This window comes from Myripristis murdjan, chromosome 24 (assembly GCF_902150065.1).
Source record: "Myripristis murdjan chromosome 24, fMyrMur1.1, whole genome shotgun sequence".
Classification (NCBI taxonomy): Eukaryota; Metazoa; Chordata; class Actinopteri; order Holocentriformes; family Holocentridae; genus Myripristis; species Myripristis murdjan.
Window position 1 is genome coordinate 2,174,218 of NC_044003.1, and position 13,236 is coordinate 2,187,453.

General features: G+C 44.0%; 1 protein-coding gene across 1 annotated transcript in view; it reads right to left on the minus strand.

Annotated features, from left to right (window-relative positions):
- The window catches only part of LOC115356567 (kinase D-interacting substrate of 220 kDa B-like), a 47,078-nt gene that overhangs the window by 15,998 nt on the left and 17,844 nt on the right, over window positions 1–13,236 (minus strand). The window contains exons 9-14 of the mRNA XM_030047782.1: window positions 13,185–13,234; window positions 11,517–11,605; window positions 9,356–9,500; window positions 7,757–7,919; window positions 6,851–7,029; window positions 4,655–4,887 (exon numbers count right to left, since the gene is read on the minus strand). Of these exons, the coding sequence (XP_029903642.1) occupies window positions 4,655–4,887; window positions 6,851–7,029; window positions 7,757–7,919; window positions 9,356–9,500; window positions 11,517–11,605; window positions 13,185–13,234 (859 nt within the window). The remainder of the gene's footprint in view (window positions 1–4,654; window positions 4,888–6,850; window positions 7,030–7,756; window positions 7,920–9,355; window positions 9,501–11,516; window positions 11,606–13,184; window positions 13,235–13,236) is intronic.

The following is a 13,236-nucleotide window of genomic DNA, read 5'->3' on the forward strand; positions in this document are numbered from 1 at the left end:
ATAACCTGACCACCAGAGGGCGCCGAGAACACAAGCTCCTTTAGCAGAGCGGCAGAAACTGAAAGCTGAGAGGAAAAAAAAAAACATTTTTGATAGAAAAATAAAAAGGAGAGGCGTCAGACTCTCTGGACCTGCTGACTCATGACGGAGCTGACGGAGCAGGACGGGACGAGGAGGAGGAGGAGGAGGACGAGGAGGAGGAGGAGCTTCAGGCCCAGACAGAAATTTAGAAAGAGGAGCCATTTTTACTGCAACCAGTGCGGGTGGTCCTGATTTACAGAAGCTTTAACTTTATTAAAAAAAGTGACTCCCGCCTGCCTCCCGCAGGCAGAGCTGGGTCTGTGGCCCCCTCACGACTCGATGCGATTACGACTATGAGGCAACGACACGACTATAAAGCGATTATCGATGCATCTCGATTGTTGTGATTGTCACTGAATCATGTTTGGCATCATTTTCCAGACAATCTGTTTTTTTACCGTGCGACAACTAAAACAAGGTGTGAGAGAGCGCGGCCTGCACCTTTTAAAGTCACTGGGTCGGCCTCATCATGTTACTTGATGCTTGCGCTCCGAGCTGCAGTCGGGTTGGCTGAAAACGTGTACCCGCGCCCCGCCCGGCTGGACGCTGCTCAGATACTTCAGTTCCACATTTTTTAAATCATCAGGACCAGGGTTCATGTTAACAGCAAATTCTGATTTAGTCTTAGTCTCTTGAATAACACACATTTAGTTTTAGTCAGATTTTAATCCCTCACTGTGTGGACGCACTGACGGCCCACAGACACACTGACATAATTATATTTCAGTCATTTTGCTGCATATCGTAATTACAGTAAAAACCACACTGCAAAAACTCAAAATCTGACCAAGATTATTTGTCTTATTTCAAGTCAAAAATGTCTTATTACTAGTCAAATATCTCATTACACTTAAAATAAGACATGATCACCTCAGAAGTCACTTGTTTTTAGACAACTGTCTCTTGTTTCAAGTGAAAATTTGCTTGTTTCATTGGCAAAATTTGTTTCTTGTTTCTAGCTAATTTTCACTTATTTCAAGTGAATTTTCACTTTTTCCACTGGCAAATTTTGCCAATGAAACAAGCAAATTTTCACTTGTTTCAAGTGAATTTTCACTTGAAACAAGTGAAAATTGTCTAAAAACAATTTACTTCTGAGGTGATCATGTCTTATTTTAAGTGTAATGAGATATTTTGACTAGAAATAAGACATTTTTGACTTGAAATAAGACAAATAATCTTGGTAAGATTTTGCGTTTTTGCAGTGCAACTGTGACTCAGCATCGAGTCAACATTTTCAGTATTTCTCCACAAACAACAGACATTTGTTTGTTTTATGCATTTTTACACGTCTAAACATTTTAAACTCAGATGCTAAATATCTGTTGTTTGAAGGTTTCATATTTTTTTCTTTCTTTTTTTGAAATTGCAGCTGCAGAATCTGAAGTCTTTTAGTTTCAGTCTAGTTTTAGTCGACTAAACATCAGAAGAGCTTCAGTCTCAGTCTGGAGTCTTTCAGTCTTCGTCATCACATCTGACTGTTTATCTAGTTTTTGTTTAGTTTTCGTGAAAAACGTTCGCTGATGACGACCACATTAGTGAGTTTGTGCTGAGCTCCTGTGGTCGATGTGATGTCCTGATGTTTTTAAGGCGAACGTGTTTCCTGACGTTTGGTAACGTGAAGGCTAAACGTGAGCGACGCCGCCTCCTCACCTGGTTTGGAAAATTACACATCAACGCAACCTCACATCAAACTCTGTCCAATCTGTGTCTCTTAGCGCAGACGAGAGCGGCTGGAGGTCAGAAATCAGAGGGGAGTCGCAGGAAGTGGTGGGCGGAGCCTCAGAGTTTCTGTGAGTTTTAGGATCTTGTCGTCCAATCAGAGAGTGAACAGGCTTTCTGCAGGAAACACAGAGGCTGCAGCCGTCTGACAGCACAGAGCGTGAATCACATCAAATCAACTCAAATCACATCAAATCAACTCAAATCACATCAAATCAACTCAAATCAAATCAAATCAAATCAAATCAAAGCACAGGACAAAAGTGACATGGTGGATACAGAATAAAGATGAAAGGAAAGCGAGCGAGCAGGACGATGTGAGGCGGTCTGCAGACGTACCTGCTGCCTCCATCACCTGAGCTGGCCCCGCCCCCTGGCCCCGCCCCCCGCCCCTCACCTGGCGCCGGGCTCCTCAGACCTCGACAGGTGGGGCGTCGCCTCACCTGCGTGCCCCAGTCCGCCTCTTTAACCCTTTCAAACCCACGGGCCTGGGAGCGGGCTTTTAATTTGAAAGTGTGATTTCAGCCTCGGAGCAAAATTCACTTCATTTCTTTTCATGTCAGAGTTTGTGGGAGTTTTATGGCTTTTCTTCTAAATTTATTATGAAATGTTTCCATATAATTGTATATAATTGTATATAATTTATATATTACATGTAATATGTAATAATAATAATAATTTATGGTTTTTTTTTTTGGTTTTTACAATTTTTTAAACAAATGTTCTGTCTCTTTTTGAGTTCAGTGATTTTCAGGCCATTTTCTTGACCTGTTTGCTCATTTCTTGCCTTGAGTTTCAAAGGGTTAAACAGATTTTACAAAAATCAACGCAACGCTCAGCTGCTTTCCCCAAGAACTCGTCCTCACGTCGCCGGCCGTCAGCAGCCAATCAGCTTTCAGCTTTCAGCCGACGGCGACGCTGATTCAGACGTTCAGAGCTGTGAGTGTTAGAGGCGACGGGAGGACAGACCAGTGCTCATTCTGCCGAGTTAAACTGGGACTGAGAATATTCACTTTCCAGGAGGAAAACAAGACGATAAAAACATGAAAGTGAACGACAGAAACAAAAGAATGAAAACAACAAAGGAGTGAAGAACTCCTGACTGAGATTTAATGAGGAAGTTACAGAGAGAAAGGCTGTTTTTATCGACTAAAACCACAGCTATCGCCAAAAAAAGACTAAAATGACTAAAATGTGACTCGCACTAAAATACTTTTTTTTTTTTTTTTGAGTAAAATCAAATCAGAACTGGTCGTCAAAATGAACACTGGAGGTGAGCGAGGCTGGGACAGCAGCTGATCCATCGCTGGGATCGATCGATCGATCGATCGGGTTCATGTGTCTCCTCTGAAGCCACACCTGAGCGTGCAGCCTGTGGCTCCGCCCACACAGACCAAGCTCCTCCCAGTGTGGAACCACAGGAGGAGAAACAGGAAACACTTAACGAGCCCATGAAGCGCCATCGCACTCTCTTGATTATTATGATACATTTCCTGTGGGGGCGGGGCTTAATCTATACTGTGAACCAATAGGATATCGGCTAAAGACGGAGTTTTTTGGCTGAACTGTTAAAGTCAACATTACCTGAGCTGCTGGGCTCCACTCTGACGCAGCCAGGCTAACTACTCCCATAGACTTCAGGTCTTTATGCTAAGCTAACAGAGCCAGGCTAACGACTCCCATGGACTTCAGGTCTTTATGCTAAGCTAACGGAGCCAGGCTAACGACTCCCACAGACTTCAGATCTTTATGCTAAGCTAACAGAGCCAGGCTAACGACTCCCATGGACTTCAGGTCTTTATGCTAAGCTAACAGAGCCAGGCTAACGACTCCCACAGACTTCAGATCTTTATGCTAAGCTAACGGAGCCAGGCTAACGACTCCCATAGACTTCAGGTCTTTATGCTAAGCTAACGGAGCCAGGCTAATGACTCCCATAGACTTCAGGTCTTTATGCTAAGCTAACGGAGCCAGGCTAACGACTCCCATAGACTTCAGGTCTTTATGCTAAGCTAACGGAGCCAGGCTAACGACTCCCGTAGACTTCAGGTCTTTATGCTAAGCTAACGGAGCCAGGCTAACGACTCCCGTAGACTTCAGGTCTTTATGCTAAGCTAACAGAGCCAGGCTAACGACTCCCATAGACTTCAGGTCTTTATGCTAAGCTAACGGAGCCAGGCTAACAACTCCCGTAGACTTCAGGTCTTCATGCTAAGCTAACGGAGCCAGGCTAACGACTCCCATAGACTTCAGGTCTTTAGGCTAAGCTAACGGAGGCAGGCTAACGACTCCCATAGACTTCAGGTCTTTAGGCTAAGCTAACGGAGGCAGGCTAACGACTCCCATAGACTTCAGGTCTTTATGCTAAGCTAACGGCGCCAGGCTAACGACTCCCATAGACTTCAGGTCTTTATGCTAAGCTAACGGCGCCAGGCTAACGACTCCCATAGACTTCAGGTCTTTATGCTAAGCTAACAGAGCCAGGCTAACGACTCCCATAGACTTCAGGTCTTTATGCTAAGCTAAAGGAGCCAGGCTAACGACTCCCATAGACTTCAGGTCTTTATGCTAAGCTAACAGAGCCAGGCTAACGATTCCCATAGACTTCAGGTCTTCATGCTAAGCTAACGGAGCCAGGCTAACGACTCCCATAGACTTCAGATCTTTATGCTAAGCTAACAGGGGATTTTCCTCAAAGTGCTGCAGTATCCCTTTAAAAACACAACACATGTCCTTTTTGTCCAGCAGTGAAGCTTCAGTTAGACCCCATCCTGCCCTCGGACGCGCCCCGAGCGCCTGCCTGCCCCTGCAGAGGAAACAGTCCAAGCCGTCGGCCCGGCGGTGAACTCACCCGGTTGTAGAAGGGGTGCTGCGGCCCGGCCAGCCCGCTGTAGTAGCTGCTGTGCGGCTGAGGGGAAACCACGCCGCCCGCCGGGTTGAACGTCCCGGTGAAGGAGGCCGAGGGCGAGCAGGCGGACGACGGCTGGCTGTAGACGGAGGTGGGGCGGGGCTGCGCCTCCTGCAGGGGCAGCGTGGGGTAGGTGACCCCGCCCAGGTTCATCTGCTCCCTGGCGGCACGAACGTCTGAGGACGAGGGAGAGGAGGGAGAGACGCTGCGGTGAAATCAGGATTACAGAGACGACATTTTGGATGTTCGGTCGACATTTTCAACAAACCGTTTATCAAACCCTGCAGGGAAACTACAGATTTCACAGCACAGAGTCAAAATGTGAGTTTGTGTTTGAAGCAGCCGCCTCATAATAAGGAGGAGGAGGAGGGAGCGTTTCCAAAAGTTCAGCTCAGCAGCAGCGCAGTCCAGTTTCTCCAGTGTCTGTCCAGTAGGGATGGGCGATGCCACACTTTTAGGATTCGATACGATACCAATACTTTTTCTTGCATTTTCATCGATACCGATACTGATAATTTCTTAATAGCAATTTTTTTCATTCAAAATATTATTACATTTAAGACAAATTACATGACAAATACAGACCATTTATACCATAATTATTATGGTCAATACATAAAAAAACTAAAATTAAAATAAATAATATAAATATGAATGAAATAAGTTAAATACGAACAAAATTTGCACAATTTCACTTTTCTTGTCAAAAAAAGAAAAAAAGACCGATCTGCCGTTATTTTCTGTGTGTTCCTCTGGTTCCCGCATTCGAGCCGCTCTTGCTGGCTGTGCTGTCGGGACGTCCCGGGACACGGGCCGGCTCAGTACGCCGCCAGGTACAGGGGTGTGTCGGCACATAGTGAGTGAAGGAAGCTATCTAAAACAGCTGGAAGTTATGCTGCACCCCCAATTCTTATTTGTTAGTATCGATATTTATTTAAGGAAGTTGATGCCAAATGAGCAGCGTGAGTATCCATATATCGACACCACAGGATCGATACGCCCCTCCCTACTGTCCAGCTCCTGTCAACATTAATATTCTGATGTCTGAGGTTTTGTTCCCTCCTGCAATCGAGCACAAGCGAGGTGCGTTTCATGACTTTCAACATGTGGGTTTTTACAACCACTTTGATTAGAAACGATCAAATTTCCAACATCATCATTTAGTCTGGGGATGCACAATCCGATTTTTTCAATTCCGATGCCGATATCGATGCCGGGGCTTTAGGTATCGGTCGATACCCGATACCGATCCGATATCATCGTTGATTTAAGAAACTACAAACCTCAACAGCAGCGGCGGCTCCCTTTGGTCCGTTCAGCTGCTGGAGCTCCTCGTGCTCCTTCACGTTGGGGTTAGTGGTGTTTCTGGAGCTGCTTGATTAACCCTATAAAACCATCTGTATCATATATGATACACATTTTCAATTCCGTTTTTTGTTTTCAGTTTAATCAATACTTGACCAAAATACTGTTGTGTACCTTTGAACACTTCCCCTGTTCACCCTGGACCATTGGCACTTCAAGTACATATCATATATCATACACCAGAAAGGTCGTGTAATAACATATCTTTCGATTATTATTTTTTTATATATATTTTGTTATAGGACTAAATAAAGGGTTCAGTTTCAAAAAAATTGAATTTTCTGCCAATTCTTTCATAGTTCAGGCTTCATAGGGTTAAATGAAATTCTGACAGAATTCTGACAGATCGGCTGCTTTTACACCCGATCCAGATCAAATGTCGATATCGGCGCTGATATTCAATGCTGATATCGGATCGGTGCGTCCCTAGTTGAGTCTAAGTGTCTTCATGTCACTGGTGCGTTTCGTCTCCTGGGTCACCGACAGCTCAGCTCGTTTGAAGCCCCTGAACGCACCACCAGGGCCCCTTGTTTCAAAAAGGTCCTGAAAAGCCAACAGTGCTGCTGCTTTGAGGAAAACTCATGTGGAGGACTTTATTGGGCTGATGGAAAACTGGAGTGAAGAAAGTGTGAAGGCTCTGAAAGTTCATGTTCATATCGTAGTGGAATGAATGGAGGAAAGGGAGGAGGAGTGATGTGGCAGCTCTGAAAGCCCACTGCTCGCTCTGGGAGGAGAGCAGCAGGGATGTGTGTGTGTGTGAGTGTGTGAGAGTACCTGCGATGATCTCCCGCAGTTTGGGGTCCAGGTTGACGGTGCAGGGCAGGAAGGTCCTGATGTCGCGGGACGCCAGCACCGGCGTGCGGGACGACAGGAAGACCTCGAAGCTCCGCACGTCGCCGTCGATCTCCAGCAGCGGCTCCACGTCTTTGGTGGTCGGGATGTTCTTGGAGATCCTGAGGCCAAACACACACACACACACACACACACACACACACACACACACACTGAGCACTGATGACTGGTCTTTTCACAGAGGCAGTTCCCATCATCCCTCACTGTGTGGACGCTCTGACGGCCCACAGATACTGACATAATTATATTTCAGTCATTTTGCTGAATATCGTAATTACAGTAAAAATCGAGTCGCCATTTTCAGTATTTTTCCATGTCTTTACATGTCTAAACATTTTAAACTCAAATGCTTAATATTTGTTGTTTGAAGGTTTCAAAAGGTTTTTTTCATTTTTTGAAATTGCAGCTGCAGCCTCATAATCTTTGAATTTTAAATTGTCTTATTATGAGATTAGCTGTACATGTTCCAGATGATGCTGGAGCCGTATGCAATATCTAACTAAAAAGTGTATATTCGATATTATTTATTGTATTTTTGCAGGCTAACGTTCGCTCAGGGTCATCTGCTGGTCGTGTTCGTCTTCCTGATGTGTGTGTGCTGCTTGTCTTCGCTGTCTCTGTTGAATTTGTTTTGTTTTGTTACTTTAAAGTCGTCATTTTTTATTTTATTTTTTTGAGTTTGTCTTGTATTTGTATGTTTGAACCTCCTCAAAACGAGATGGTTCATCCTGATGTGGTTCACACTGTAACTTGATTATTGTAATGAACTTCAGCTGGCTCAGGCCCCTGAAGGCATCACCGCCCTGCAGCGTGCCCGTGACCTCTGACCTCTCGTAGATGGTCTTGAGCGTGGCCTGGTCGGGGACGCTCTCGGTCTCCTCCAGGTACAGGATGAGCCAGGACGTCCTGTAGGGCCACTGCTCCGTCAGGTTGATCCAGGACGCCAGACGGTCCCAGTTGAAGCTGATCTGATTGGCTCTGAGCAGGCGGCCTGCGGGGGGGACATAATATATATAATATAAATATAATATAAAGGACATGGTGAGTGACATTCATCCTCCTTTAGACAGCAGAAACGGAATCTGCAACAAAAAGGACAAGAAAAAGACAAAATAAAATATGGAGAAATTAAAACTTTACCAATCAGTATTCAGAAAAGATCTGAAAAAAGAGAGAGCAAGTTTAACTTAAAAGGAACAGAGATCTTAAAAAAAAAAAAAAAAAAAAAAAGATTCAGATCTAAATTGATGGAAAGCTGTGTTTCTGTGACAGGAATCAGTTTGTGGAACAATCTGAACAAAGAAACCTAAGAGTCCAAGTTCAAAGTTACATTTAAAAGAATAATTAAAGACAGTACGTTAAGGAAATATAATGAAATATGTTCGTTATGGTTTATTGTCATAATCATTGTCATGAAAGGTGTAGTAGCCTGTACGTATATTTAAAAAAAATGGTTGAATGGTATAAATTGAATTGGAACTCGGGAAAAAGAATGTGACTGTGTCTTTATTTTAATTTTAATTTTGTTTATTTTGTTGTTGTTGTTTTAACTGAAGTGCTTTGCAAAATTGATTTTTTTGGGATAAAGGGGCAGATTAAATAAGATTATTCTTCTTTCTGCTCCCTTTCATTCAAGATTTGGGAATGTTGTGTTTATAGAGTATTGTTTTTTTTTTTGTTTGTTTTTCAAAGAATGAAATAAAATAAATAAATAAAAATAAATAATAAAAAATAGGTAATAGTCTGTCAAATCAACTAAATTCAACTAAACTAAAACTAAACTGAGCTCCAAATAAACTACAAAAACTCCAAATAAACTACAAAAATACTGAATTAAGCTACAACACTATTAACCCTCCTATTATCTTTGGGGTCAATTTTTGTTTCATATTTAATGAGTGTTCCTAATGTAATGGGTTCTACCGGGTAAACATGATGATATGTTTTCAATGTCCTGTACACACTTTGTAATGCATCGGTTATAAATAACAAAAATCTGTACTTAGAAATAACATAAAGCCATTAAAACACCAAAAATTAATATTAATTTCCAATTTTAAATCAATCAGTGAGATTTTATGGTGATTTGCATATTTTTCCATAGTGGCGTAACAGGAATACTGGAGGTATAAGTGGGGGAGGAGGGAGTTATGTTTTATTTAAAGGGCTATTTAGGTCGTCAACAAAGAAACATAAAGTATCTGACACAAATTTTGGTAACAACTTTAATTATAATAATTTTGTGGAGGTTTAAACTGCAGGGGTCAAACTGAGCCCAAACATAAAGGATGTTAGTGAATTTGAACAGAACAGGAGGGTTAAACTAAACTGAAACAACTCATCCCAAACAAAACCAAGACTAAGCTAAACTGTGAACGTTGTGTAAAAGTGTGTGTGTGTGTGTGTGTGTGTGTGTGTGTGTCGGACCTGTGACGGACACGATGTTCAGCAGCCTCCTCATGGTCTGAGGGCTGATGTCGCTGAACCAGTCCTCGGTCACCAGCAGCTTGGACAGGTCGAAGGACATCTGCCGCGTCACTGTCCGCTGCACCTGCCGCCGCCGGTACGTGTCCTGCCCCCGGACCACGGGTTGGACAGCAGCGTGAGTGAGGACCACATGAGAGACAAGACGAGACAGAAAAAAAACTAAAACACTCACAAATTTATTTATAATAAAAAAAAGTGAAAATTCTCATAAATTTGTGATTTTATAATCTCAGAATTCTCACATTTTTTCTCATAAATTTAGTTATAAATTATCTTTAATCTCAGTTTATTCACACAAAATTCTGATTTTATAATCTCAGAATTCTCACATTTTTTCTCATAAATTTACTTATAAATTATCTTTAATCTCAGTTTATTCTCACAAAATTCTGACTTTATAATCTCAGAATTTTCACATTTTTTTTCTCATAAATTTACAACTTTAATCTCATTTTTTTCTCACAAGATTTTGAAAAAAACAAACAAACAAACAAACTCACATCTACACCTGTATAGGACAATTTTGATGAATGAATTGAATATTTAAATATGAGCACTGATCTCCCTTCTATGTGGTGATCTTGTAAATATGTTAATGTTATTTGTTTGTATATGTCAAGGTCTGTGTATTGTTGTCATGTATAAATATTTAAAATCTGAATAAAAAAAGAGAAAAAAAAAACTCACAAATTTATAATAAAAAAAGTGAAAATTCTCTATTTTTTTCTCATAAATTTACAACTTTAATCTCAGTTTATTCTCACAAAATTCTGACTTTATAATGTCAGAATATCCAAATTTCTTTTTTATATTGTAATATTACAGATTTCTTTATTTCCCTACAGTGGCCGTAACACGCTGCTGTAAAAAAAAAAAAAAATTTTTCTGAGGGTTTTTCTTGTAAATTTGTGAGTTTTTCTAATAAATTTACAACTTTAATGTCAGTTTATTCTCACAAGATTTTGACTTTATAATGTCAGAACATCCAAATTTCTTTTTTATATTGTAATATTATAGATTTCTTTATTTGCCTACAGTGGCCGTAACACGCTGTTGTAAAAAAATATATATATTTTTCTGAGGGTTTTTCTTGTAAATTTGCGAGCTTTTCTAATAAATTTACAACTTTAATCTCAGTTTATTCTCACAAGATTTTGACTTTATAATGTCAGAATATCCAAATTTCTTTTCCATAAATTAACGACTTCAATCTTGAAAAGTTTTTTATATTTTAATATTATAGATTTCTTCGTTTCCCTACAGTGGCCGTAACACGCTGCTGTAAAAAAAATATATTTTTCTAAGGGGTTTTCTTGTAAATTTGTGAGTTTTTCTCATAAATTTACAACTTTTATCTTTAAATTCTGAGTTTTTTTCTCCAAATATCGCCCCCCGCCGTTTGGACGCGGCGTCTCAGATTCTGACAAAATGAAACGAAGCTCCGGAAAAGATTCAGAAAGCAAATAAATCAGGTCAGCAGGAAGCAACTGCTCCTCGTCTGATGTGTGTGTGTGAGTGTGTGTGTGTGTGTGTGTGTGTGTGAGTGTGTGTGTGTGTGTGTGTGTGTGTGTGAGTGTGTGTGTGTGTGTGAGATGAAAGGAGAGGCTGGTTAGCATCATGTGCTGTCTGATTGCATTACGCTCATTCAATTAGACGAAGAGATTTACAGTGAAAAGACGAGAGGACGAGGCTTCCAGGCATGTGATCAGCCACCTGTGTGTGTGTGTGTGTGTGCAGATGATTTAATAATTAGAGCGGGAATGAAAACTGTTTGATGTTGCAGATACAAAACTGATAAATTCAGCACCGAGATTCCTTTGAGGACACACACACACACACACACACACACGCACACACACACACACACACGCACACACACACACACACACACACACACACGCACACACACACACACACAGGCATCAGACAGAGTTTTAAGGTCCCAGTTTTTTCCATCAGACCAGCTGAGTTTGCCATAAAGGATTGTGGGTAAAACGCAACGCGGTGACCACTGGATACAAGAATGATGCATTATGGGTGAGGTGACACTGTGTGTGTGTGTGTGTGTGTGTGTGTGTGTGTGTGTGTGTGTAACACCCACCCTGCGGTTCAGAGTCGTCTTGCTGCCAAACTTGGTCAGTTCACCCAGACTGTGCTGAGACAGCTTCCTGTCTAACTCCTCATGCCAACCTGCACACAGACAGGCAGGGAGAGAGAGACAGGCAGGCAGGGGGGGGGGGGGAGAGACAGATAGGCAGGGAGAGACAGGGGGGGAGAGAGAGAGAGAGACAGGTGGGGAGAGAGACAGACAGGCAGGGAGAGAGAGAGAGACAGGTGGGGAGAGAGACAGACAGGCAGGGAGAGAGAGAGAGAGAGACATGCAGGGAGAGACAGACAGGCGGGGGGGAGAGACAGACAGGCAGGGAGAGAGAGAGACAGGCAGGCAGAGAGAGAGAGACAGGCAGGCAGGGAGAGAGAGAGACAGGCAGGCAGGGAGAGACAGACAGGCGGGGGGAGAGACAGACAGGCAGGGAGAGAGAGAGACAGGCAGGCAGAGAGAGAGAGACAGGCAGGCAGGGAGAGAGAGAGACAGGCAGGCAGGGAGAGAGAGAGACAGACAGGCAGGGAGAGAGAGACAGGCAGGCAGGGGGGGAGAGACAGACAGGGAGAGAGAGAGACAGACAGGGAGAGAGAGAGACAGGCAGGCAGGGAGAGCGACAGACAGGGAGAGAGAGACAGACAGGCAGGGAGAGAGAGAGACAGGCAGGCAGGCAGGGAGAGAGAGACAGACAGGCAGGGAGAGAGAGACAGACAGGGAGAGAGAGACAGGCAGGCAGGGAGAGAGAGACAGGCAGGCAGGCAGGGAGAGAGAGACAGGCAGGCGGGGGGGGGGGGGGGGCAGGGAGAGACAGGACAGGCGGGGGGGGGAGAGACAGGACAGGCGGGGGGGGGAGAGACAGGCAGGCAGGGAGAGAGAGACAGACAGGCACACAGACAGGCAGGGAGAGAGAGAGACAGGCAGGGAGAGAGAGACAGGCAGGGAGAGACAGACAGGCGGGGAGAGAGAGAGAGAGAGACAGGGAGAGACAGACAGGCAGGGGGGAGAGACAGGCAGGGAGAGAGAGACAAGGAGACGGAGGAGATAGAGATGGGAGAGAGATAGACAGGGAGAGAGACAGACAGGGAGAGAGATAGACAGGGAGAGAGACAGACAGAGAGAGATAGACAGGGAGAGAGATAGACAGGGAGAGAGACAGACAGAGAGAGAGATAGACAGAGAGACAGACAGGCAGGGAGAGACAGACAGGTCCAGATGTTGAATCGTGTCAGTTTATTAAATTCTTCTGTTTATTAAATTTATTGACTTTCTGGCTTCAGTCAAAAAATCAAAATGAGATTTAAAAAACTTCAAAACAACAACGAGCCTTTCAGGAGGCAGACGGGACGTCCCGAACACGCCGGACGTCCCGAACACGCGGGACGTCCCGAACACGCCGGGCGTCCCGAACACGCGGGACGTCCCGAACACGCCGGGCGTCCCGAACACGCCGGACGTCCCGAACACGCCGGACGTCCCGAACACGCCGGACGTCCCGAACACGCCGGACGTCCCGAACACGCGGGACGCCCCGAACACGCGGGACGCCCCGAACACGCCGGACGTCCCGAACACGCCGGACGTCCCGAACACGCGGGACAATTTAGGATTAAAATCTGATTATTATTACACATAAACCTCTTGATAAGGAGTAGCAGTTGTCATGGTTACCGTCGGGGTTGGCGGCGTCCCCGTTGGCGGGCGCGGCGGCGGCGGCGGCGTA